General features: G+C 49.6%; 1 protein-coding gene across 1 annotated transcript in view; it reads left to right on the top strand.

The window, feature by feature from the left end:
* LRPPRC (leucine rich pentatricopeptide repeat containing) overlaps window positions 1-27,970 on the top strand; it is a 334,390-nt gene that overhangs the window by 25,484 nt on the left and 280,936 nt on the right. The window contains exons 6-7 of the mRNA XM_075339187.1: window positions 21,251-21,337; window positions 21,565-21,691. Coding sequence (XP_075195302.1) covers window positions 21,251-21,337; window positions 21,565-21,691 — 214 coding nt within the window. The remainder of the gene's footprint in view (window positions 1-21,250; window positions 21,338-21,564; window positions 21,692-27,970) is intronic.

Genomic DNA, 27,970 nt, shown 5'->3' with positions numbered 1-27,970 from the left:
GGCTCCGGCATTCTCTCCCTTGGGGCACTCCAAGCTATTTCAGCTTGTCTTACACAGATTGACACGGTTACACGTACATCTGTGCCGCAGGTGGCATCCTTAACCTCTCAAATGTCTGCATTTGTTTCTTACGCGATTCAGGTTGTCCTGGACTCTGCGAACCGTGCGGCGGTAGCCTCCGCTACTCCGTGTTTTTAAGCAGAGCCTGGTCTGCTCGTTAAGTGAATGGAAGGCAGATTCTGCTTCCAAAAAAGGTTGCCTAACCAGTTGCCTTTTTCTGCTGACCGACTGTTTGGTGAGCGTTGGATGTAACCATCAAACAGTCCAGGGGTAAGGATTCATCCTTTCCTCAGCCCGGACACAACAAACCCCAACAGAGCAAGAGGCAGTCGGGGTTTTCGGCCTTTTCGAGGCTCGGGCAGGTCCCATTTTTCCTCGTCCAATGTGGGCTCAAAAGGATCAGAGGAGCTAAGATTCTTAGCGGGCTCAGTCTCGCCCAAAAAAGCGACAGTCTGAAAACCCGCTTCCAAGGCGGCTTCCTCATGACTTGCGGCCTCGGTCGGTAGCAGGCTCTCCCGCCTTGGCGATATTTAGCTGCCATAGGTCAATGACCATTGAGTGTGAGACATTCTGTCTCACGGGTACAGGATAGAGCTCACTTCTCGTCCTCCAACTCGATTCTTCAGAATTTCTCCACCTCCCGGCCGGGCCGCTGCTCTTCTGCAAACAGGGTGCACTCTATAGGCAGAAAGAGTGATGACCCCCGTTCCTCTTCAGGAACAAGGTCACGGTTTTTACCCCAAATTCTTTGCGGTACCTATAACAACGGGCCGTTCCGTCCCGTTCTGGATCTAAAAATGCTCAGCAAGCTCGTGGACACCAGGCGGTTCCGGATGGAATCCCTCCGCCATGTCATCGCCTCAAGGTCCCAAGGATATTTCCTAGCATCATTAGGCATCAAGGATGCTTATCCACACGTGCAGATTGATCCAGAGCACTAGCGTTTCTACGCTTCGTTATAGGAGACGAACACCCTCTGTTCGTAGCTCTACCTTCCGGCTAGCGACAGTCCAACTGGTCTTCGCCAAGGTCAGGGCAGCAGTAGTCACAGTCCTGCACTCTCAGGGTCACTCTGTGGTCCCGTATTTAGACGATCTACTTGTCAAGGCACTCTCTTAGGAAACATGCCAACACTGCCCGAACGTTGCGCTGGAGACTCTCTAGAGTTTTGGGTGGATCATCAACTTTTTAAAGTCAGATCCGACCCCGACCCTATCGATAACATATCTAGGCATAGAGTTTCTTACTCTCTCAGCGATAGTGAAGCTGCCGCTAGACAAACAGCATTCACTACGGGCTGCAAGCTCTTCTTTAAGAACCAGTCGCACACATTGAGACGCCTCATGCACTTCCTACGTAAGATGGTAGCAATGGAGGCAGTTCCTTTCGCGCAGTTTTACTGCGTCCACTACAATGGGACTTTCTCCGCCAATGGGACGAGGAGTCGACGTCCCTCAACAGAGTCGTCGTTCTTTCTCAGGCGGCCAAGGAATCTCTACGGTGGTGGCTTCTTCTCACCTCTTGGTCAAAAAGAAGGTCCTTCCTATCCCCGTCCTGGGCGATAGTTACGACAGACGCGAGTCTATCAGGGTGGGGAGCAGTTTTTCTCCACTACAGCGCTCAGGGTACGTGGACTCAGCAAGAGTCCACTCTTCAGATCAATGTTCTTGAACACAGAGCAGTGTATCTTGCCCTACAATCCTTCCAACAGCGGCTGGAAAGCAAGCATATCCGACTTCAGTCGGACAGCTCCACAGCGGTGGCATACATCAACCACCAAGGAAGAACGCGCAACCGGCAAGCCTTCCAGGAAGTCCGGCAGGTTCTGATGTGGGTGGCGGCATCCACCATATCCACAATTCACATCCCAAGTGTGGAAGCTAGGAAGCTGACTTCCTAAGTCGCTGAGGTGTGGCCGAAAGAGTATGGTCTCCTCACCCGGACGGGTTTCAGGAGATCTGGCGCCGCTGACAGAGGCCGGACGTCGATCTAATGGCGTCACGGCACAACAACAATGTGCCAGCTTCATGGCACGGTTTCACAATCATCGAGCTCTGGCGGCAAACGCCTTAGTTCAGCATTGGTCGCAGTTCCAGCTACCTTAGGTGCCACCTCTGGCATTGTTGCCCAGAGTACTGCGCTAGATCAAGACCGACTGCGGCCGCGCCATCCTCGTCGCTACAAATTGGCCGAGGATGTTGTGGTACTCGTGTTCTGTGGTGCCTCACGGTAGGCTAACCGGGGGCACTACCAGACCAATCAGACTGGCTGTCTCAAGGGCCATTTTTCCATTTGAATTCTACGGCCCTCAACCGGATGGTGTGGCATTGAGTCCTGGAACCTAGTGTCGTCAGGATTACCTCAGGACGTGGTTGCCACCATGAGACAGGCTAGCATACCAACGTCCGCCAAGATTGACACAGGACGTGGAAGATGTTCTTATCTCGGTGCTCGGCGCAGGGTGTTTCTCCCTGGCCGGTTGCATCGTCTATGTTTCCTTCCTTCCTGCAATCTAGGTAGGAAAATGGGTTGTCGCTCAGTTCCCTTTAGGGACAAGTCTCAGCGCTATCTGTATTTTTTCAGAAACGACGACTTCCTCAGGTACGCACGTTCCTACGGGGAGTTTGTCTTCTCAGCACTCCGTACAAGCGGCCGTTAGAGCCCTGAGATCTGAACAAGGTTCTAATTGCTCTCCAGATGCCGCCTTTCGAGCCTTTGAAGGATGTCTCCCTTCCCGTTTTTCACGGGAAGTGGCCTTCTAGTAACGGTCTCGTCTCTTAGGAGAGTTTCCGAGCTAGCAACGCTCTCATACAAACTCCCTTCCTGGTCCTTCACCAGGACAGGGTAGTTCTGCGTCCGGTTCCGGAATTTCTCCCTAAGGTGGTATCCCATTTTCATATACTTCCCGCATGGCGCTCCTGCGCCACCCGGATGCACTCTTTGTCCTTGTCGCTGGTCGGCGTAAACAGTCGCAAACTTCCAGATCCACCCTTGCTCGGGGGCTCGAGGAACCAATTCTTAAAACCTACAGTTCTACTGGGCTTCTGGTTCTCTCAAGGCCGAAGGCCCATTCTACCAGAGCCGTGGGTGCATCCTGGGCATTACGGCACCAGGCTACGGCTCAGCAGGTGTGTCAGGCACCCACCTGGTCGAGTCTACTTACTTTTACCAAGCATTATCAGATGCATACCTACGCTTCGGCAGACGCCAGCCTAGGTAGATAAGTCATTCAGGCGGCGGTTGGCCACCTGTAGGAGAGGGCCGTTTGACGGCCCTATCATGAGGTATTCTTTTACCCACCCAGGGATTGCTTTTGGACATCCCAATTGTCTGGGTCTCCCAATGGAGCGACAAAGAAGAAGGGAATTTTGTTTACTTACCGTAAATTCCTTTTCTTCTAGCTCCAATTGGGAGACCCAGCACCCGCCCTGTTTTCTCGGGGTTTTTCTGTTTTTTCGGGTACACATGTTGTTCATGTGGTATGGTTCAGTTCTCCGATGTTTCCTCGGATTGAATTGGTCTTTAAACCAGTTATTGGCTTTCCTCCTTCTTGCTTTGGCACTAAAACTGGTGAGCCAGTGATCCCACTGGGGGTGTATAGCCAGAAGGGGAGGGGCCTTACACTTTTAAGTGTAATACTTTGTGTGGCCTCCAGAGGCAATAGCTATACACCCAATTGTCTGGGTCTCCCAATTGGAGCTAGAAGAAAAGGAATTTACGGTAAGTAAACAAAATTCCCTTCTTTTTTTTTTTTTCTCACCTCTCAATTTTTACATTACTTGGATTTTTTTCCCCCCTTTTTCAGTATTAAATTTGGTAAATTGAATGTTGTCATTCAAAACCATAACTTTGTACCTCAACCTATTCATGACGGACAGGCTACGTCATAGATTGTCACTGCAATCCCCACCGGCTGCTGCGGGCAGCCGGCAGCGATCCCTGCACATGTCAGCTGAGTTGCACATGTCAGATGTTCAAATATCGGGCACACGTCGATTTGCTACCCACTCATGCCTGTTAACCCCTTGCTTCTCGTTGTCAAAATGTGACAGTGCGATGAAACTGTGCGCCTCTGTAAAGTATTCAGTTACCCGGCGCCATCGAAAGTCACGTGAAGTGATCACGTCGATCTTATGGTTGGAATGGTAGCACAGGTCATGTGATAACTCCAGCAGCTTTTATGAGTCCGTTCCTTTCACAGCCGGCAGAGCGCAGTGTGTGAGAGGAGAGCTGCTTTTCTCCCAATCAATTTTTTATTGTAGGAAGTTACTTTACAAAAAGGAGAAATTCAGGTATCATTGGCAATAATACACAAAGAAAACAACGCTGTAACATGTGGTAGTATCACCTTTGATTATGATTCACATTTCCTGTCACACCACCACCAATCATGTCTGATGCAAGTTGCAACTTTTTTTTTAGGTTAATCAATACCCAATACGTATAGAGTCAACCTACCAATTTACTCTTTAATCCTCAAAACGAGGGATCCAAACAACCAGAACCAGAGAGTAAGAAAGGAAGATAAGAAAAGGGAGGGGAGAGAGAGGTGGGGGAGAGGGGGAGAACCATGGATGGTTGCAAGGAAGCAACCAGGGAGGGGGAGGAGGGAGGGAGGGAATTGGATGGCGTTTCGGGGTAGCCCGAGCAGTAACAACAACAGAGATTTAACCCCATAGCGACGGCCTAACGTCTCAAGACGTCGGAAAAACAGGGTACTTATTCTGTTCCGACGTCTTGAGACGTCAGGCCGGAAAAAGCTTGTAGCGCCCCCCAGTGACGAAAAATCTCGGGGGTTTCAGCTACCGGAGGTAGCTGAGACCCCCAAGATTATGAATCGGGGTGTTTTTTTTTGGACCCCGTTAATGCGATCGCCGGTATACACCGTATACCGGCGACAACATTAAAAAAAAAAAAAATGGCCGGTAAAATTGATTTATTTCTCATCTGACGTGATCAAACATGTCAGATGAGAAATAAATATAATCCTCTAGTGCCCCCAAAGCCCCCGGTACCGGAGAGTCCCCCCACCACCCCTACCCCCCCCTCCGGAAAATCCAAGATGGCGCCGACGCGCGCTGAAAACTGCCGCCGCCGTCGGCTCTGCATTCATTTTCCTCCGATCTGAAATGATCAAACATTTCAGATCGGAGGGAAATGTCCTCCCCCTGACCCCTCCTCCGGTACACCGGAGATCTCTGGTCCCCGGAGCCCCCTCCGGTTCTCCAGAGCCGCCTCCCCCCTCTCCCCTCCGGAGCGTGGAAAATGGCGGCCGCATTCATCTTACTCTTTCTGCCGCATGTGACACGTCACATGCGGCAGAAAGTTGTCCCCAGGTCCCCCCGTCACCCCCCGTCACCCCCCCCAGCCCCCGGTCATACGTTACCTGGCTGCTGGTGCTCCGGCCCCGCGATCACGCCGCCTCCTTCTCTTGAATGCTGGCGGCGCATGCGCAGACAGCGGCTGTCAGCTGGATCCCTGCAAGCAGGGACGCTGACGTCGCTGCTGCAGTAGGCTGCTCCACTGTGGACCGGGGGAGGGTGAGTGCAGTAATCTGCAGACACACTCCTCACATGGAGAGCCTGCTGTTCTAGAAAATGGGGGGTACGTTCTGTGAGCGTGCCCCTCATATTCTAGAATGAGGTTACTGCAGGTCACTCTGCCCTAGGTTGGACCGGGGCAGTGTGAGTGCAGTATTCTCAGATTACTGCACCCACACTGCTCATGGAGAGCTTGCTCTTCCAGAAAATGGGGGATACGTTCCCTGAACGTGCCCCCCATATTCTAGAAGATCCAGAGACGGCGTGGGACCTCAAAAATGGATTACAGCGACCGAAATTTATTTATTTACAATAAATTGGTAAAAGAGGAATGTTTCGGGGAGTTTTTTTTCAAATTTTTTTTTTTGTCTTTATTTTTTTCTATTTCTTGACTGGGTTAGTGATATCGGGTATCTGTTCAGATGCCGTGACATCACTAACCCCAGGGCTTGATGCCAGGTGACATTACAGCTGGTATCAACCCCATATATTACCCCGTCTGCCACCGCACCAGGGCGCGGGATGAGCTGGAGCGAAGCGCCAGGATTGGCGCATCTAATGGATGCGCCACTTCTGGGGCGGCTGCTGCCTGCTATTTTTAGGCTGGGAAGAGTCCAATAACCATGGCTCTTCCCACCCTGAGAATACCAGACCCCAGCTGTCTGCTTCACCTTGGCTGGTGATCTAATTTGGGGGGACCCCACGTTTTTTTTTTTTTTTTAAAAAACGCCTGGGGAACCCTCCAAATTGATCACCAGCCAAGGTGAAGCTGTCAGCTGTGGTTTGCAGGCTACAGCTGTCTGCTTTACCCTAGCTGGCTATCAAAAATAGGGGGGACCCCACGTCGTTTATTTCTTTTTCGCTCCTAATTGGGAGACCCAGACAGTGGGTGTATAGCTACTGCCTCTGGAGGCCGCACAAAGAACTACACTTAAAAGTGTAAGGCCCCTCCCCTTCTGGCTATACACCCTCCCGTAGGAGTACAGATTCCTCAGTTTTAGCTTTGTGCGCAAGGAGGTCAGACACGCACGCATAGCTCCATTGTTTTTAGTCAGCAGTAGCTGCTGACTATGTCGGATGGAAGAAAAGAGGACACATATAGTGTCCCCAGCATGCTCCCTTCTCACCCCACTTATGTCGGAGGTGTTTGTAAGGTTGAGGTACCCATTGCGGGTACGGCGGCAGGAGCCCACATGCTGATTCCTTCCCCATCCCTTTTTACAGGGCTCTGGGTGAAGTGGGATTTACCGGTCTCCAGGCACAGAGACCGTGCTCCATCTACAGCCCCTGGAGAAGATGCTGGATGGAGCGGAGTACATCAGGGACATGGCCCTGCATCCTCAAGGTACTCTGTGTCCCCGTGTATCTGGCGCTCACACCGCAGCATGCTGGGTGTTGTAGTGCGCCGGGGGACATCAGCGCTGCGGCGCCTGTGCCATGGCCTCATTCAGCTTTGCTGAAGCAGGCACATTTATGGGAATAGGACGCGCCGGCCGCTGGGACTGCGGCGCGGCTGGCACTTGTAGTGCGCCGGGGACTTCAGCGCGGCCTGCGCTTTTACGGCGGCCGCGCTGATAACTACAGTCCCCGGCTTTTTGCGGCCTGCTTCCTTTCGTTCCCGCCCCCACACCTGCCAGTCAGGAGAGGGGCGGGACGCTGCCCACGTCCAGAACTCGGTCGCGCCGGCCGCTCGAACAGCGGCGCGGCTGGCACTTGCGGTGCGCCGGGGACTTCAGCGCGGCCCGCGCTTTTACGGCGGCCGCGCTGATAACTCGAGTCCCCGGCTTTTGCGGCCTGCTTGCGTTCGTTCCCGCCCACAGACCTGCCAGTCAGGAGAGGGGCGGGACGCTGGCCAGGGCATCAGCGCTGAGGGCTGGAGTCGTTTTTACATACTCCAGCCCTCACAGTCAGCACAGAGGGGACACTGTTCCCGCACTTTTGTTTGGGAACTCCCACGGACCGCCCCTCTCCACAGTAGCCGGCAGCCATTCTTGCAACACGCTGAGCTGCAGAGGGGAGCCGGGGAGACCCAGACAAGGCATTCAGCAGCCTCTTACCCGCTGTTCAGCGGGCGGTAAGCAGCCCTCAGGGCTCACCCCCTCTTGTGCTCGTAGTATTCTTAGTATTTTGTTGCTACAAATACTTGGTATTACATAGCGCTGGTCGCCCTTTGGCTATAGACTCTCTCACATGCAGAGAGCCAGCAGCATGTCGCCCGTAAAACGCAAGGGTGCCAGGGCACAGACATTGTATGCTTCCTGCACCGCATGTGGGACTTTTCTACCGGCAGGCTCCACGGACCCCCATTGTGTGCAGTGCTCGGCCCCTGCGGCGCTTGCACAGCCGGGGCCTCTGCTGGACGTGTCCCAGGGTGTACCACCTGTGAATGCTGTCCAGGTGACAGGAACTGAGTTTGCAGCTTTTGCTGACAGAATGTCTCTCACTATGTCACAAATTCTTGACACATTGCGAGCTAGGCCTGTACTTCAGACCACGGACACTGTGCATGTATTGCCCCCTGGTCCCCCTCAGCTCCTAGCTCCGGGACGGGCATCTACACCTCAGGGTGAAGACTCTGACTCGGACGATGGCCCCGGGCAGCCTAAGCGGGCTCGTTATGACGGGCCTTCACATTCATCTCAATGGTCTGGATCCCAGCGAGATGAATCTATGGGTGATGAGGCGGACTTAACTGATCAGGATTCTGATCCTGGGACCGCTCTCAATCTAGATACACCAGATGGTGACGCAATAGTTAATGATCTTATATTTAACATCAATAAGATGTTGAATATTTCCCCACCAGCTCCTCCTGTAGAGGAGTCAGCTTCGCAGCACGAGAGAATCCATTTCAGATACCCTAAGCGTACATTAAGCACTTTTCTGGACCACGCTGACTTCAGAGACGCAATCCAGAAACCCCACGCTTATCCTGAAAGGCGTTTTCCTAAACGACTTAAAGATACACGCTACCCTTTTCCCTCTGAAGTGGTCAAGGGTTGGACCCAGTGTCCAAAAGTGGATCCTCCAATTTCCAGGCTTGCAGCCAGATCCTTGGTTGCTGTTGAAGATGGAGCGGCACTTAAAGATGCCACTGACAGGCAGATGGAGCTCTGGCTGAAATCCATCTATGAAGCGATTGGAGCGTCATTAGCGCCTTCTTTTGCGGCCGTATGGGCACTCCAAGCTATCACGGCCGGGCTTGCGCGAGTCGACTCTGTCACACGTGCATTTGCCCCGCAGGTAGCACCATTGACCTCGCAAATGGCGGCATTCGCGTCGTACGCGATTAATGCTGTTCTTGACGCTACAAGCCGCACGGCAGTGGCGTCAGCCAACTCAGTTGTTTTGCGTAGGGCTCTGTGGTTGAGACATTGGAAAGCAGATTCTCATTCCAAGAAGTGCTTAACCAATTTGCCTTTTTCTCGTGACCGATTGTTTGGAGAGCGTTTGGATGAAATCATCAAACACTCCAAGGGTAAGGACTCTTCCTTACCGCAACACAGACAAAACAAGCCCCAACAGAGGAGGGGTCAGTCTGGTTATCGGTCCTTTCGAGGACAGGGCAGGTCCCAATTCGCCTCGTCAAAAAAGACTCAAAAGGACCAGAGACGTTCAAATTCTTGGAGGTCTCAGTCACGCCCAAAAAGACCAGCCGGAGGAACCGTTGCCAAAACGACGTCCTCCTGACTTGCGGTCTCCGATGCCCACACCCGCGGTCGGTGGGAGGCTGTCCCACTTTGGCGACATTTGGCTACCAAATGTCAAAGACCGTTGGGTGAGAGATATTCTATCACAGGATAGAGTTCGGTTCTCGTCCGCCAACTCGTTTCTTCAGAACTTCTCCACCACCAGACCGAGCCGATGCTCTGTTGCAGGCGGTGGCCGCTCTAAAGGCGGAAGGAGTGGTGACCTCCGTCCCTCTTCAGGAACAGGGTCACGGTTTTTACTCCAATCTGTTTGTGGTCCCAAAAAAGGACGGATCGTATCGTCCCGTCCTGGATCTGAAGTTGCTCAACAGACACGTAAAAGTCAGGAGGTTCCGGATGGAATCCCTACGCTCCGTCATAGCCTCAATGTCTCAGGGAGATTTTCTAGCATCAATAGACATCAAAGATGCGTATCTCCACGTGCCGATTGCACCAGAGCATCAGCGTTTCCTACGTTTCGTCATACACGACGAGCACCTACAGTTCGTAGCGTTACCCTTCGGTCTGGCAACAGCCCCCCGGGTCTTCACCAAAGTCATGGCAGCAGTAGTAGCTGTTCTGCACTCGCAGGGTCACTCGGTCATCCCGTACCTAGACGACCTGCTTATAAAGGCATCCTCTCAAGAAGCATGCCAACACAGTCTGAAGGTGGCGCTAGACACTCTCCAGACTTTCGGGTGGATTATCAACTTTCCAAAGTCTCATCTAACCCCGACCCAATCTCTGACTTATCTTGGCATGGAGTTTCATACTCTATCAGCGATAGTGAGGCTTCCACTGGACAAGCAGTGCTCGCTACGGACCGGAGTGCAATCTCTCCTTCAGAGCCAGTCGCACTCACTGAGGCGCCTCATGCATTTCCTAGGAAAGATGGTAGCAGCAATGGAGGCAGTCCCGTTCGCGCAGTTTCATCTGCGCCCTCTACAATGGGACATTCTACGCCAATGGGATGGGAAATCGACGTCCCTCGACAGGACTGTCTCCCTCTCTCAGACTGCCAAGGATTCTCTACGTTGGTGGCTTCTCCCCAACTCATTGTCACAGGGAAAGTCGTTCCTTCCCCCGTCCTGGGCAGTGGTCACGACAGATGCGAGCCTATCAGGGTGGGGAGCGGTGTTTCTCCACCACAGGGCTCAGGGGACGTGGACTCAGGAAGAGTCCACCTTGCAGATCAATGTTCTGGAAATCAGAGCAATCTACCTTGCCCTGCGAGCCTTCCAACAATGGCTGGAAGGCAAGCAGATTCGGATTCAGTCGGACAATTCCACGGCGGTGGCGTACATCAACCACCAAGGGGGAACACGCAGTCGCCAAGCTTTTCAAGAAGTCCAGCGGATTTTGACGTGGGTGGAAAGCAGAGCGTCCACCATATCTGCAGTTCACATCCCAGGCGTGGAAAACTGGGAAGCAGACTTTCTCAGTCGCCAGGGCATGGACGCAGGAGAATGGTCCCTTCACCCGGACGTGTTTCAACAGATCTGTTGCCGCTGGGGGTCGCCGGACGTCGATCTGATGGCGTCACGGCACAACAACAAGGTCCCAGTTTTCATGGCACGGTCTCACGATCACCGAGCGCTGGCGGCAGACGCCTTGGTTCAGGATTGGTCGCAATTCCGACTCCCCTATGTGTTCCCACCTCTAGCATTGTTACCCAGAGTTCTCCGGAAAATCAAGTCCGACTGCCAGCGAGCCATACTCGTCGCTCCAAATTGGCCAAGAAGGTCGTGGTACCCGGATCTGTGGCATCTCACGGTAGGCCAACCGTGGGCACTACCAGACCGTCCAGATCTGCTGTCTCAAGGGCCGTTTTTCCATCTGAATTCTGCGGCCCTGAACCTGACTGTGTGGCCATTGAGTCCTGGATCCTAGCGGCCTCAGGTTTATCTCAGGGAGTTGTTGCCACAATGAGACAGGCTAGAAAACCATCCTCAGCTAAGATCTATCACAGGACGTGGAAGATATTCTTAGCGTGGTGCTTGGCTCAAGGGTTTTCTCCCTGGCCATTTGCATTGCCAATTTTTCTTTCCTTCCTGCAGTCTGGGTTGGAAAAAGGTTTGTCCCTTAGCTCGCTTAAGGGTCAAGTCTCCGCGTTATCCGTATTCTTTCAGAAGCGCTTGGCACAGCTTTCTAAAGTACGCACGTTTCTCCAAGGAGTTTGTCATATCGTTCCTCCTTACAGACGGCCATTGGAACCCTGGGATCTGAACAAGGTTCTCCTTGCTCTTCAAAAGCCGCCTTTCGAGCCTTTGAAAGAGGTTCCCCTTTCTCGGCTTTCACAAAAGGTAGTTTTTCTTGTAGCGGTCACGTCTCTTCGAAGAGTGTCCGAGCTGGCGGCGTTATCTTGCAAATCTCCCTTCCTGGTATTTCACCAAGACAAGGTGGTACTGCGTCCAATTCCAGAGTTTTCTCCCAAGGTGGTTTCTTCCTTTCATCTCAATCAGGATATCACTTTGCCATCTTTGTGTCCGCATCCAGTTCACCAATTTGAAAAGGGTTTACATCTGTTGGACCTGGTGAGAGCACTCAGGATTTACATTTCTCGCACGGCGCCTCTACGCCGTTCGGATGCGCTCTTTGTCCTAGTCGCTGGTCAGCATAAGGGATCGCAAGCTTCCAAATCCACCCTGGCGCGGTGGATCAAGGAACCAATTCTTCACACATACCGTTCTGCTGGGCTTCAGATTCCATCTGGACTGAAGGCCCATTCTACCAGAGCCGTTGGTGCGTCCTGGGCGTTGAGGCATCAGGCTACGGCTCAGCAAGTGTGCCAGGCGGCTACCTGGTCGAGTCTGCACACGTTTACCAAACACTATCAAGTGCATACCTACGCTTCGGCAGACGCCAGCCTAGGTAGACAGGTCCTTCAGGCGGCGGTGGCCCACCTGTAGGAAGAGGCTGTATGACAGCCCGTTCATGTGGTATCTTTTTACCCACCCAGGGACTGCTTTTGGACGTCCCACTGTCTGGGTCTCCCAATTAGGAGCGAAAAAGAAGGGAATTTTGTTTACTTACCGTAAATTCCTTTTCTTCTAGCTCCAATTGGGAGACCCAGCACCCGCCCTATCTGTTTTTAGGGTTTCGTTTTTTCGGGTGCACATGTTGTTCACGTTGTTTCTTAAGTTCTCCGATCTAGTTATCGGATTGAATTTGTTTTTGAAACTGTTATTGGCTTTCCTCCTTCTTGCTTTGGTACTAAAACTGAGGAATCTGTACTCCTACGGGAGGGTGTATAGCCAGAAGGGGAGGGGCCTTACACTTTTAAGTGTAGTTCTTTGTGCGGCCTCCAGAGGCAGTAGCTATACACCCACTGTCTGGGTCTCCCAATTGGAGCTAGAAGAAAAGGAATTTACGGTAAGTAAACAAAATTCCCTTCTTTAATTATTAATTTTTTGGGGGGCTAAATACAAGGCTAGGCACCCTTTAGTGCCACATGAAAGGCACTAAAGGGCGCCAGCTTAGAATATGCAGGGGGTGGGACGTTATATTTGTTTGACATCTATCCATTCATCCATTGTAGCATTTTAGGCTGTGCGCCCACAATGGGGATTTGCAGCGTTTTGGGCGCAGAGTGTTTTCCCTGCGTCCATAACGCTGCATTGTGCAGTAGAAGCACAGTGGAAGGATTTTTAGAAATCCCATGCCCAATGTGCTTGCCCAATGTACTTCTCTTCTCCGCAGCATAAACCGACCTGTGGCGGCAGCTTCCCGAGCCTCAGCATGTCAATTTATGCTGCGGAGATGAGTGTTCTCTACAGGTAGCATAGAGCTCCACAGCAGCCTGAACCCAAATCGTGGGCATGGGCAGCTGCGTTCTCCCGTGGACAACACTCACATCTCTGCAGGAGGCTGACACTGTGTACTAGACGCCGTGTCGCTGGATCATGGCCACATAGCCTAAAAGTGAGACATTTGTTGCTACAGCAACATTTTTGTGAAGTACCTGTGGATTCAAAATGCTACTATACTCCTGAATAAAATCCAGTTTCCAAAATGGAGTCACTTGTGGGGGGTTTCTAATGTATAGGTACCCAAGGGGCCCTGCAAATGTGACATGGTGCCCGCAATTTATCTCAACTTTTCCAGAATTCAAATGGTGCTCCTTCCATTCCAAGCCCTTCCATTTATCCAAACAGAGGTTTTTGGCCACATGTGGGGTATCCCTGTGCTCATAAGACATTGGATAACAACCTGTTGGGTCCACGGTTTGTTGTTGTCTCTTGAAAAAGTGAGAAATTTGATGCTGAAGCAACATTTTTGTGAAAAAAATGAAAATTTTCAATATGGCAACCTAAGCTTATCAAAATCTGTGAAGTATTCGTGGATTCAAACTGCTCACTATACACCTAGATAAAAGCCTTGAGGTGTCTTGTTTCCAGAATGGAGTCACTTGTGGGGGACAGCCACTGTTTAGGCACCTCAGGGGCTCTCCAAATGCAACCTGGCGTCCGCTATTGATTCCAGCCAATTTTGCAGTCAAATGGCACTCCTTCCCTTCCGAGCCCTGCTGTGCACCCAAACAGTTGATTTCCACCACATATAAGGTATCGCCAAACTCAGGAGAAATTGCACAATAAATGTTATGCTGAATATTTTCCTTTTACTCTTGTAAAAAAAAAATCTACCTGGTTGAAATAACAATTTTGTGGTAAAATTTTATTTTTTTTTTTTCATGGCTCAACGTTATAAAATTCTGTGAAGCACCTGGGGGTTCAGGGTACTCACCAAACATCTAGATAAATTCCTTGAGGGGCCTAGTTTCCAAAATGGGGTCACTTGTGCGGGGTTTCTGCTGTTTAGGTACCTTAGGGGTCCTCCAAATGTGACATGGTGCCGGCAATCTTTTTCAGCCAAATTTCCTTTCCAAAATTCAAATATTGCCCCTTTCGTTCCAAGCCCTCCCATTTGTCCAAACAAAGGTTTCAGACCACATGTGAGGTATCACCGCGCTCATAAAAAAGTGGGTAACAAACCTTGAGGTCAAATTTTTGGAATTACCTCTTGAAAAAGTGAGAAAATTGATGCTAAAGCAACATTTTTGAGAAAATTATTAAAATTTTCAATATGACAACGTAACGTTAACAAAATCTGTGAAGTACCTGTGGATCTAAAATGCTCACTATACCCCTAGATAGAAGCCTTGAGGGGTCTAGTTTCCAAAATGGTGTCACTTGTGAGGGGTTTCTTCTGTTTAGGTACCTTAGCGGACCTGTAAATGCAACATGGTGCCCGCAATCTATTTCAGCCAAATTTGCTTTCCAAAATTCAAATATTGCTCCTTCTGTTCCGAGCCCTCCCATTTGTCCAAACAGAGGTTTCTGATCACATGTGGGGTATCGGCGTGCTCATAAGAAAGTGGGGAACACGTTTTGGGGTCCATTTTGTTGTGTTATTTCTTCTAAAAGTGAATAAATTTGGGTTAGAGCAACATTTTTAGGTAAAATTTAATTTTTGCTTTTTTTCATTCCACATTGCTTTTGTTCATGTGAAGCACCTGAAGGGTTAATAAACTTCTTGAACGTGGTTGTGAGTACTTTGGGGGGTGCAGTTTTTAGAATGGGGTCACTTTTGGGTATTTTCTATCATCTAGGCCTCTCAAAGTCACTTCAAATGTGATGTGGTCCCTAAAAAAATGGTTTTGTAAATTTTGATGTAAAAATGAGAAATCGCTGATAAACTTTGAACCCCTCTAACTTCCTAACAAAAAAAAATTTTGTTTCCAAAATTGGTCTGATGTAAAGTAGATAAGTGGGAAATGTTATTTATTAACTATTTTGTGTCACAGAAATCTCTGGTTTAACGGTATAAAAATTCAAAAGTTGAAAATTGCAAAATTTTCAAAATTTTTGCCAATATTCAATTTTTTTCATAAACGCAAAAAATATTGTCCTAAATTTGGTACTAACATGAAGTCCAATATGTGACGAAAAAACAATCTCAGAATCACCGGGATCCGTTGAAGCGTTCTAGAGTTATAACCTCATAAAGTGACACTGGTCAGAATTGCAAAATTTGGTCTGGTCATTAAGGTGAAAATTAGCTCCGTCACTAAGGGGTTAAACACCTTGAATATTGACATGTGGTATGGATGAACTCCCTGCGTAACACACTCTTTGACCCTATTTGACCCGTTTTTAATTATCAACAGTTTGCCCTGGAGACAGATGCCTGACAGGGGATGCATATACAGAGTTTAGCCACGTGTCACAAATCTGAAGTATTTTGTTTTTGGCGCGGATGGAGTGAGCCAGACAGAACTCGTATTGGCATTGGAGATTAATTCGGTTATATAGTTCAACTAATGTAGGCGTCTTTGGGGATTTCCAGTGCAAACTTATGCAATATCTGGCAGCTACTAGAATGTGAACTAATAAACCCCTGGATTCCCAAGAGAACTCCTCTATACCCACGTTTAGCACTGCCAGAGCCGGATTCGGATTAATAGGATTGCCTGTCAGCTCACCCATCAGGCCAAACACCTCCAACCAGAACGAGAAAACCTTGGGAGAAGCCCACCAGCAGTGACCAAGAGTACCCCTTTGGAGGCAGCCCTTCCAACAATGTGGCGAATAATTTGGGAGGAACTGTGCTAAGTTGGCTGGGGACCGATACCATCGCAGGTGTACTTTTTTCAGTTGCTCCAGATGATTTATACACTTGGAATATTTTTGGATATTTGCTGATGCCGAGTGCCAGTTTGCAGGAGAGGTAGAGACACTCCACGTCCCATTTATTCATATAAGGAGATTTTTGCTCTTCGGGGGGGGTTATTGAGCCATTTGTATGTCGAGGAGATAATTAAATCCAAAAGGTATCTTTTTAAATACCAAAGCCTTTATTGTAGGTAACAGAGGCTTTGACTTTGGAGGAAATTTAGAGGCCAGAAAATGACTAATTTGGATGTGTTGATAGAAACAGCCCTTTAAAGAGGGGTGTTCCCGTACTATTTCATTAAAGGGGTTAACACCCAAATCAGAGTATAGATCCGCCAGCACTGTAATGCCCGATCCCTCCCACCTGGCCAGATTCAAAAAGGGGATTTGAGATTCCAACGACTTGAGGGAAATCTCTGAAAGAGGAATCTGAATCTTATGAATCAAGTCCTTTTGCCAGACCTCCAGGGAGGCTGACATGGTGGGAACACACGGGGAGAACCGTGAACGGCTCAAATATTCTGCTTCCATCATTCTTCTGACCGAGCCCTGGCGGGACAGGAAATTTTCAATCTGAGCCCATCTATGTGAATTACCTGGACGCCACCATTCCTTTAGTGATTCAATTAGTAAGGCTTTATAATATGCCGATATGTTTGGGGTGCCCAATCCCCCTAAGTCATATGGGGGGTATAACCCTTTACCTGCGACCCTAGCCCTTTTATTACCCCAGACAAATTTGTTAGTCAACGATTGAAGTTTCATCAGGGTTTTGTGAGAAATTTTGATGGGAAGGCATCTGAGCACATACAATATTTTGGGTAAGAAAACCATTTTAAAGGACTGTATCCTGGCCATCCAGGACAATGATATTTTTTCATACCTTCCCAATTCCTTTTCTAAATTTTGGATCAGAGGTTCCAAATTTTCTTTAATTAACATCTGCGATGGTGTCAGCTTAATACCCAAATAAGGTATCCCCCTGTCGCACCATTTGAATTGAAAGGCCCCCTCCAGCGCACTCCTGGCCTCCACCGGTACATTAAACGGCAGTATCAAAGACTTTGCCGCATTAAGCTTATAATACGACACTTTAGAAAAGTTTGATAATGTGTTCACCACTGCTGGAATCGACACTGCAAGGTTAGAACAGGAAATTATCACATCGTCTGCGTATAAACCAAGTTTATGTTCAAATTCCCCCACTCTTATACCAGAAATGGCTATGTTTTTTCGTATAGCTTCCGCCAGAGGTTCTACCACTAAAGCAAAAATAGCGGGAGACAATGGACACCCCTGGCGGGTGCCATTACTTATTTGAAATTTAGATGACAGAAACCCCGATGCCAACACTGACGCATTTGGGTAAGAGTAGAGGGCTAGAATGGATGACTTGATTTTCCCCAAGAACCCGAATTTTGTTAGAACTCTCTCCAGGTATCCCCAGTGCACCCTGTCAAAGGCTTTTTCAGCATCAAGAGACAGGAATGCACTGGGCTCACCCGATATCTCCACCAGTCCAATCAAGTCAAGCATCCGTCTGGTGCCATCCTTAGATTGCCTGCCTGTCACAAACCCAACTTGGTCTGGAGCCACTAAGGTCGGGATCACTTTATGAAGTCTATCTGCCACTAGTTTGGCATAAATTTTAACATCACAATTTAGGAGTGAAATGGGCCTAAAATTACCCGGGCTGTCTGCAGGTTTCCCTGGCTTGGGTAGCGTGATAATAATCGCTTCTAAGTTGTCTGGGGAAATTGACCCTTTATTTTGCCAAAAATTGAAGGTTTTTGACATAAAGGGGGACAGAGTGGATGTAAATTGTTTGTAATATTCGTATGGCAGCCCATCGGGGCCCGGGGCAGAGTTAGACTTAGTCATTTTGATGGCACCTAGAATTTCATGTGTAGTAAAGGGAAGATTAAGTTCCTCTAATTGCTCATCTGAGACCCGGGGAAGATCCAGGGTGTCTAGGAAACCCTGTATATCCACTTGAGTCGGCTGTGACGTATTGGAATCATATTTTAGATTATACAGGGCCTCATAGTATTTCGCAAATGCTTCTGCTATTTCAATGGGATGTCTAGTGATTGTTCCGTTTGGGTCCCTCAGGAATTCTATTTTAGATTGGATCTCACGTTTTTTCGTCCTTCTTGCCAATAAGGACCCCGCTCTATCCCCCATAGCATAAAATGTCGATCTATTTTTTTAAGATTATGTTCGTATTTTTGCAGGAGTAGGGATCTTAGTTGGAATCTATGGGTTACAATTTCTTTAGTCAAGTTAGGGGATGCTTTGGCTTTATTCAGGGATTCAAGGTGATGAATACGGGTTAATATATATTTAATATCTGCGTCTTTTTTCCTTTTTTGGATGGAGGCTATTTTTATGAGCTGCCCTCTGACTACTGCTTTATGAGCAGCCCACAGGGTCTCGTCAGAAATTTCCCCATTATTATTAAGTTTGAAATATTCTGTTAACACTGACTCTACTTCATCATGTACCTTCTGCCTACCAAGCAAGCTGGTATTCAGTCTCCACCTAGGGGAATTTTGAACATTAAAGCTACCCTGAACCGACAAAGAGATCGGCGCATGATCTGTCCAAGTAATTAAACCAATATCAGCTGCCACACAATTACTTATAGATTTGCTGTCGACCAAAAAAAAATCAATTCTACTGTATGAGCGATGCCTGGAAGAGAAGAATGTATAGTCTCTTTCTGATGCGTGCAAATATCTCCAGATGTCATGAAAATGGAATTCATTGATGAGATGCTTAAGTTCCTTAGCATGTGGGATGCTGGTGTTGGAGCAATACATGGAGCGTATTACAGGTATATTAAAGTCTCCACAGATGATTTCCGCCCCTGTGGCAGTATCTTTTTATGCTTGGAAAAATTTCCTAGCAAAGGTCAATTGTGATGAATTTGGGGAGTAGACCGTTGCCAAGGTATAAGGGACGCTGTTGATATAACAAGACAAAATAATATATCTTCCATCCACTCCATAACTGACATTTATCAATTTAAAGGCCACTGAGTTCTTTATTAAAATGGCCACTCCTCCTCTTCTTTTTGAGTCATTAGCAAAAAAGGTGTGTTGGAACCTTGGATGAAGTAGCCGTTTATTATCTGTGGAAAGAAGGTGGGTCTCCTGAATGCACGCTATATCACAGTTAGATGCCTTCACCTCCACATCATTGACCTTTTTGCTGGGGAGTTGAGTCCGTTCACATTAATAGACAATATCTCAATTCTCATATTGGAGCCGCAGGGGGGTTTGAATTCCTAGGAACGCCATCAGGGATGAGAGGGGCTAGACCAGCAAGGAATTGAGAGAAATTTCCAGAAAAAATTAAGGAACATTTGTGAGAAGAGGAACAAAAACAAAAAAATTCCAACAACACCGGTTTGCCCCGAGTAGGGTGCCCGGTGTATAACCGCTCGCCATAGGCGAGAACATCAGGGGGGCTACGTGACATCCCATGTCACAGGAGCAGGGACAGCAGGTGCCATAAGCAGGAAGGAGTCCCAGCTAAGCTACTGACCATTCAGGGTTAATCCTGTCTGGAGGGCCTCTATGATTCTCCTGCCCACCAGGGTTTGGTGGGTGGGCTATTCCCTAGTCATCCAGCAATTTACCCAGCTGAGAAGGAGTATGACATATGTGAGTGCCTCCATCTTTGAAAATTATCATCTTCACCGTAAAACCCCACTTGTACTTGATGTCTTGATCTCTAAGGAGTTTAGAAAGGTGGGCAAATTCTCTTCTTTTATTAAGAGTTGCAGCAGAAAGATCTGGGAAGATTTTTAGTCCCATGAAAGTGTCTGGCAGGGCTGGATTTCCCCTCAGTGTGTGCAGCACAGCTTCTTTTGTTTTATAGAAATGAAGTCTAGCCAGGACATCTTTAGGCAGAGCTGGATCTATGCCTTTGGATTTAGGGACTCTATGAATCCTGTCCACTATCAGGTCTCTGGTGTCCCATCCAGGGAGTATAAGCTGCAGAAACTTGTGGAAGTATTCCTGGAGGTCTTTATCTGCTACTGATGAGAGAATCCCTCTGATTTTTAGGTTATTTCTTCGGGATCTGTCCTCTATATCACTGATTTTAAGTTTTAGTGCGTCCACCTCCTTTTCCAAAGCTGTGTTAGCATCTATCAGATTGTTATGTGATGTTGCAAGTTCAGCCATTTTAGTTTCTACATGCTCTGTGCGATCACCCAGAGACCTGATCTCTTCCTTCAGCTCTCTTACTATTTCTCTGAGATCAGCCTGCAAGGAAGCCCTCAGCGTTTTCAGCAGAGCTTGCATTGTTTCCTCTGTCAGAGGAATGGCTGTGCAGCCTCTCAAGCAGCCTGTATCTCCTTGTGAGGAGTGGGAAGAAGCTGAGTGAGAAGCCAGCGCCATCTTGCTTGGTGAGGAGAGATCCCTATCCCGGGGGTAGAAGTCTGTCAGTTTGGCTGGAGTGCCAGTTTTTTTAGGTCTCCCCTTAGGCATAGCTGGGGGCTGGGGTTACTCACACCTCCTGTAGCTGGTAATCCTGTTATCTGTGAGCTGATAAGAGCCGGTTTATCCTGCTGTCAGCACAGAGCTCTCCTTCAAGCAGCTGTCGCCATCAGCGTGCAGGCCACGCCCCCCGAGCTGCTTTTCTCTAGATCGGAGCAATGGTGCTCTGATCTACAGAAAGGAATAAGCAATCAGACTCCTGATTCTAATAGTTCGCTAGGGGGACCAGTAAAATAAAAAAAAAAAAAAGTTAAAAGTTCTAAAAAAAGTAAAAAAAAAAAACCCTAAAAGTTTAAATCACCCCCATTTGCCCCATTAAAAATCAAAGGGTTAAAAAAATATACACACATTTGGTATTGCTGCGTTAAGAAATGCCCGCTTTATCAAAATCTAAAATCAATTAATCTAATTGGTAAACTGTGTTGCAGCAAAAAAAAAAAAATCCAAACACCAAAATTACGTTTTTTGGTCGCGGCAAATTTTGAGTAAAATGCGATTAACAGGCGATCAAAATGTAGCATCTGTGCAAATATGGTATCGTTAAAAACGTCCGCTTGAGACACAAAAAATAAGCCATAACTGAGGGAAAAAAAAACGGAGAATCGTCCGGGGGTAAAGGGGTTAAGAAAAAGCGAGTCAGAATACTGCTATATTAATGGTGCAATTACAAGGGAATAGAGGAGAACACAAAAATGAAGAGTGGTTATATCTAAAATGGTTTAAATATATTATCTCTTTATTCAGTGGAATTGAGCTTTTTTTTTTTTTTTTTATTCTTCCAGCAAAATTTTAGGATTTATGAAAAGCAAAAATTTCCCCATCACTGAAGATGTCTTCAACTCTCTGATTAAAGGACACGCAAGAGCAGGGTAAGGCATATGAGCTTTACACCAATACAAGCTGAGATTTTGGTATTTGTCACTATGACCACTATCCATACTACCCTTGTTATATGCTCCTCGAGGCCCCCGACTCTGCTCGAGGCACTCCCCCAGGAGTAACGCATGCCCCCCCTTTCCGTTCCTCCATGCTGATTTTCCAGTTATTCATATTTGGTTGTTTTGCTCCGTATAATAATCCTATTTCTACATTGCAGTGACCTGGAGAGTGCCAAGAACGTCCCGTCCATCATGCAGAGCGCTGGGATGGAGCCGCGATGGAGCACATATATTGCACTATTAAATGCATACGCTGAGAGGGGAGATATTGAAAATATCAGACAGGTGCTTGTTTTATCTTTATCCATTTTTGTTCATATGCCTATGAGGTCATTAGCAGAATACTTTGCATATGATTGGACAACTACATTGCATATATTCTATTAGGTCATGAACATCACAGATTGGGACTTGGCCTTAACACTAGAAGTCCCAGGAATTTCGAGCTCCATAGGGTTCCAATGGTAGAAATGTTAAATGACCCCTCTCTGGGACTTCTAGTGTTAAAGGGTTTTCCCCAAGAACAAAGTTGATTTTAAAGGGAACGTGTCACCAGATTTGGCCCCTATCAGCTGCAGCCACCACCGGTGAGCCGTTATATACAGTATTCTAGAATGCTCTATATAAGAGCCCAGGCCGCTGTGTATAAGGCTAGGTTCACACTTCCATTAAAATGTATCGGTCACAATCTGCTGCTCTGGTAAAAGCTATCCGTTTAGCGGATTCCGTTGTGTCCCATAGACTTGTATTAGTGGCGGATTGCGACTGATGACCTTGCATTTCATCCGCTGTGTCGCGGTCAGACGTTTTTTGACTGACCGCTGTGCGGGGAGCAATGCAGAATGTAACGTTTTTCTGGCCGTCAAAATTAACGCACCACGCAGGAATGCACCGCAGTCCGTCACGCTTGTAATGTTTGTCTATGGTGCTGGATTCCGTCGTAATCAGTCTTACGACTGAATCCATCGCTGGATTCCTTCATGCTCTACTGGGCATGCCCAGCATGTTTGGCACACCCACTGGGCTGTCCCAAACACAAACGGATCATGACTGATCCGTCAACAAACGGACGCACAGCGGATGCAACGGATCAGTTTTTTCACAGGATTCCTGTGAAAGGAGTCCTGTGAAAAACACATCCGTTGCATCAGTTGACAACTTAAAAACGACTGATCCGTTGCTGACGGACCTGACGGATTTAAAACAACGGAAGTGTGACCCTAGCCTAATACAAAAATGACCTTTATAATACCTAGGGGCGGTCTGGTCCGATGGGTGTCGCTGCTCTCGGTCCGGCGCCTCCTCAATCTTGTGCAATCGCCGTCCTCTGTCCCAGCCCTATTTATATGACGCGTTCTGCAACATTCACACAGAGGCCTCCATTGCGCTACTGCACACGTGATCTCTGATCTGCCCGGGTGATGGCGGAACAAAGTACTGTAATGCGCAGGTGCAAGGAAAGGTCAAAGACCACCCAGACATGCGCACTGCAATACTTTGCTCTGCCCTCAGCCGACTAGATCAAAGTGCACGTGTGCAGGAGCGCAATGGCTGCCTGTGTGTGAATGACGCAGGACACGTCATGCACACAGGGCTGGGCAAGAGGATGTCAATCCCACAAGTTGGAGGAGGGCCGGACTGAGAGCAGCGACACCCATTGGACCAGACCGCCCCTAGGTGAGTATTATAAAGGTGTTTTTCTTTATCGTTCCTTTGGGAGACCCAGACCTTGGGTGTTTAGCTTCTGCCTTCGGAGGACACACAAAGTACTATACCTAAAAGTGTAGATCCTCCCTCTGACCTTATACACCCCCTGGTGAGCCAGTCCCAGCCAGTTTATCGCTTTGTGTTCAGGAGGCATACATCCACACATGCATTCTCATATGATTTTTTGCTTTTTGGAAAGAGATTGAAGAAGTGCGGGTCCACGTCTGGACCCCCGGCATGTCCCTTCTCACCCCACTGTGTCGGCGGTGTTGTAAGGTTGATTTTCCAAGACTGGAGCCTTACATGCCGTGCTCCTTCACCATCCCTCCTGGGCTCTGGCTTGAAGTGGGAGCCAGCGCGATCTCCATGCCTGGCAGGAGACCGGTCTCCATCCGCAGCCCTTTAGGACTCTGCTGGACCGGAGCACTCATCCCCAGGGACCTGGCCCTGCGTCTCAGCAGCTAAGTATCTGAGACGTTTATATGTTGGGGGTCCCTGTGCTTTATTGTATGGGGAGAGTGTACTTACTGTATTTATTTTGGCATTTCCGGCGGGTTCTCTAGCTTTCGCCCGAGAACCGCGCCGATGGTGCCTGCACGTCGGCCTCGCCGCTCAAATTTAGGCCCCGGCTTTGCCGGAGGCCTAGTTTCTGTTCACTGCCCTCGCATGTCACTCATGCAGAGGGACAGGCACGGCTCCTCCCGGCGGCCGTCCTGCACAGGGGAGGGACACTCCACACTGCTTTGCGTGTCTCCTCCCCTGCAGGTCTCTATGGCCCTCCAGATCCCGCTTTCCTACAGGAACGCCCCCAAGTCCCGCCCCCTCTCTTCGCTTCGGCGGCCATTTTCTCAGACAGGGTTCACTCTGCGCTGGCCTGCACTCTGCATCCCTGCTGAGGTGCTGTGCATTGGGGGTCCGGGCTTCGGGATCTGGAGGGCACACAACACCGCTTCCAGCAGTCTGGTAAGCCACAACCGGTCTCTGGTTGTGGACCTCTGTAATACTCCCTGGGGTTCATTCTCTTTGTAGAAGCTGTCCCCACTCAAGCAGCATGTCTCACACGAGTAGCAAGCGCCAAAGCTTTATACTGTATGCGCTGCATGTAAGCTCCTGCTGCCTGAACCGAGCACCTATCCACATTGTGATGTCAGCTCTAACTTGGCGGTACCACAGCCTGGAGTCTAACCCCCAGTGGTCTCTCAGGCTGCTCCTGCACCTGTGGCTGAACCCCCGGCCTGGGTAGAATCCTTTTCTAGGTCTATCTCCCAGTCTTTTGCTGAGTCCATGGGACTTCTGTCCAGGACTTTGATGAATATGCATCAGCCCCCTTCACAGGGTGCCTCTACTGCTAAGGGTCCCTTAGGATCTCTATCATCTGACCTCCGTCCACCGGAGCTCAGAGGATTCATCATCAGGGCCCAGACCCCGTCCTCCTAAGAGGAGGCGCAGGGTTTCCTCTCCCTCCTCTTCCCGCGGCTCTGATTCAAGAGCTGACTTGCAGGATGAGGAGGATGCCTTTACAGGGGGCTCGGAGGCTAACTCCATGTACCCCATTGATCTTTCCGAGGGTGACTCAGATCTTAGTGACTTGATTGCTTCCATTAATTCTGTACTGGATCTCAATCCGCCAGTATCAGAGGAGCAACCCTCTCTGGCAGAAAAGCAACAGTTTACCTCTCCTAAGAGAGTAAAGAGTGTGTTCTTTAACCACTCCAGTTTTCAGAACGCTGTGACCAAACCCAGGGCCTGTCCTGACAAACGCTTCCCAAAGCGTGGTTCTGATGACCGTTTTCCCTTTCCACCTGAGGTGGTCAAGGAGTGGGCTCATTCCCCAAAGGTAGACCCTCCGGTGTCTAGACTCTCAGCCCGGACCGTTGTGTCGGTGGCTGATGGCGCCTCCCTTAAGGATTCCACTGACCGTCAGATTGACCTTCTGGCCAAATCCGTGTATGAAGCGGCGGGGGCCGCGTTTTCCCCAACTTTTGCAGCAGTGTGGGCTCTCAAAGCCATCTCTGCTTCTCTAGAGGAGATGCATTCCCTCACCAGGGAATCTATGCCCGAGATGGTTGCCTTAACTTCTCAAGCTTCAGCTTTTTCATCTTATGCCATGTCTGCCATGCTGGAGGCTTCTCACCGCACTGCGGTGGCTTCGGCTAATTCCCTCGTTATCCGCAGGATCTTGTGGCTTCGAGAGTGGAAGGCAGATGCTTCTTCTAAGTACCTTGCTGGGCTCCCTTTGCTGGGTCCCGGCTGTTCAGTGAACAGCTGGATGAAATTATTAAAGAAGCTACTGGCGGGAAGAGTACTTTCATGCCACAAACCAAAACCAGGAAACCTGCCCAGGGTAGGAATCAATCGAGGTTTCGCTCCTTTCGTTCCTCCAACTGGTCGTCCTCTAAGCCCTCCGCCTCGTCCGCTAACTCAGCTAAGGACCAGAAATCCAACTGGCGCCCAAAAGCACGTCCACAGAAGAACGCAGGAGGTGCTGCCACTAAGGCAGCCTCCTCGTGACTCTCTGCCCGCCCCGACAACGTCCTTAGTCGGTGGCAGGCTCTCCCACTTTGGCGACGCTTGGTTTCAACACGTCTCCGATCAGTGGGTGAGAGGTATCATCTCCCACGGCTACAGGATAGAATTCTCTTCCAGCCCGCCAAACAGATTTTTTCTGTCAACTCCCCCCTGCTCCAAGGCCGCCGCCTTCTCACAGGCTGTGGCAGCCTTGCAGGCCAACGGAGTAATTGTACCAGTTCCTGCCCGGGAACGGTTCAGAGGTTTCTACTCAAACCTCTTCCTAGTTCCCAAAAAGGACGGTACCTTCCGGCCCATCCTGGATCTCAAGCTTCTCAACAAGCATGTTCGGGTGCGGCACTTTCGCATGGAGTCTCTGCGATCAGTCATTGCCTCAATGACCCAAGGGGATTTCCTGGCGTCCATCGACATCAGAGATGCCTATCTACATGTGCTAATTGTAGTTTCACACCAGCGTTGGCTACGCTTTGCAATAGGAGAAGATAATTTCCAATTCGTGGCTCTCCCCTTCGGTTAGCCACGGCCCCTCGGGTATTCACCAAGGTCAAGGCAGCAGTGATTGCGGTTCTGCACCTCCAGGGGTTGGCAGTGCTCCCTTACCTGGACGACCTTCTAGTCAAGGCTCCATCCAGCGCAGACTGTCAGCGGAGTGTCTCGCTCACTCTCGCCACTCTAGCCCAATTCGGGTGGCTTGTCAATCTTCCCAAATCCACTCTGACTCCGACCCAGAGTCTCACGTACCTAGGGATGCAGTTCCTTTACTCAGTCTTTTCCAGACAGTTCCAGACTTTATCGGCACTCGTGAAGTTGCCCTTAAACAAACAGCTGTCACTCCAGCTGGCGGTGCGCTCTCTCCTGAGGCCCCGCCGTTATACTCTCAGGCGTCTGATGCAGGTGCTGGGTCAAATGGTGGCGTCCATGGAGGCTGTTCCCTTTGCCCAGTTCCATCTGCGCCCCCTGCAGCTGGACATTCTCCGCTGTTGGGACAAGTGGCCTTCTTCCTTACACAAGTTAGTGGCTCTGTCGCCACAGACCAGGAGCTCCCTTCAGTGGTGGCTTCGGCCCCTCTCACTGTCCCAAGGGCGCTCCTTCCTGGCCCTGTCCTGGGTGATTCTCACCACAGATGCCAGTCTATCCGGCTGGGGAGCGGTATGTCTCCACCACAGAGCACAGGGCACTTGGACTCCGTCCGAGTCAGCCCTTTCAATCAATGTGCTGGAAACCAGAGCCGTGTTTCTAGCTCTCCTAGCATTTCACCACCTGCTGGCGGGCAGGCACATTCGAATCCAGTCAGACAATGCGACAGCGGTTGCCGACATCAATCATCAAGGCGGGACACGCAGCCGCCTGGCAATGATGGAGGTACAACGCATTCTTCAATGGGCGGAGGACTCCAGGTCCACCGTATCCGCAGTCCACATACCAGGCGTGGACAACTGGAAGGCAGATTATCTCAGCCGTCAAAGCGTGGACGGTGGCGAGTGGTCCCTGCACCCGGCAGTGTTTCAGTCGATCTGCCGCAAATGGGGCACTCCGGACGTGGACCTAATGGCATCCCGTCACAACAACAAGGTTCCTGTTTACGTGGCTCGCTCCCACGATCCTCAGGCCTTCGCCGCGGACGCTCTGGTTCAGGACTGGTCCCAGTTTCGTCTGTCCCACGTGTTTCCCCCTCTAGCTCTTTTGTCCAGAGTCCTGCGCAAGATCAGAATGGAGGGCCATCGAGTCATCCTCATTGCACCGGACTGGCCCAGGCGAGCTTGGTATCCGGACCTGCTCCAACTGTCCGTAGAGATGCCGTGGCATCTCCCGGATCGTCCAGACCTACTCTCGCAAGGTCCTTTTTTCCGCCCGAATTCTGCGGCTCTCAAATTGACGGCGTGGCTCTTGAGTCCTGGATTTTGACGGCTTCTGGTATTCCTCCTGAAGTCATCTCCACTATGACTCGGGCCCGCAAGTCTTCCTCCGCTAAGATCTATCACAGGACTTGGAAAATTTTCCTGTCCTGGTGTCGCTCTAACGGCCATCCTCCTTGGCCATTCTCCTTGCCGACCCTTCTGTCTTTTCTACAGTCCAGTCTGCAGCTAGGACTGTCCCTCAACTCTCTCAAGGGACAAGTTTCAGCTCTGTCAGTTTTGTTCCAGCGGCGTATTGCTCGGCTGTCTCAGGTCCGCACCTTCATGCAAGGCGCGTCTCACATCATTCCGCCTTACCGGCGGCCCTTGGATCCCTGGGACCTTAACTTGGTTCTCACGGTCTTGCAGAAGCCCCCCTTCGAGCCTCTTAGGGATTTTTCTTTGTATCGGTTTCACAGAAAGTGGCTTTTCT

This window comes from Anomaloglossus baeobatrachus, chromosome 3, assembly GCF_048569485.1.
Source record: "Anomaloglossus baeobatrachus isolate aAnoBae1 chromosome 3, aAnoBae1.hap1, whole genome shotgun sequence".
Lineage (NCBI taxonomy): Eukaryota > Metazoa > Chordata > Amphibia > Anura > Aromobatidae > Anomaloglossus > Anomaloglossus baeobatrachus.
The sequence above is the reverse complement of the archived record's forward strand: the minus strand, read 5'-3'. Positions and strand labels throughout refer to the sequence as shown.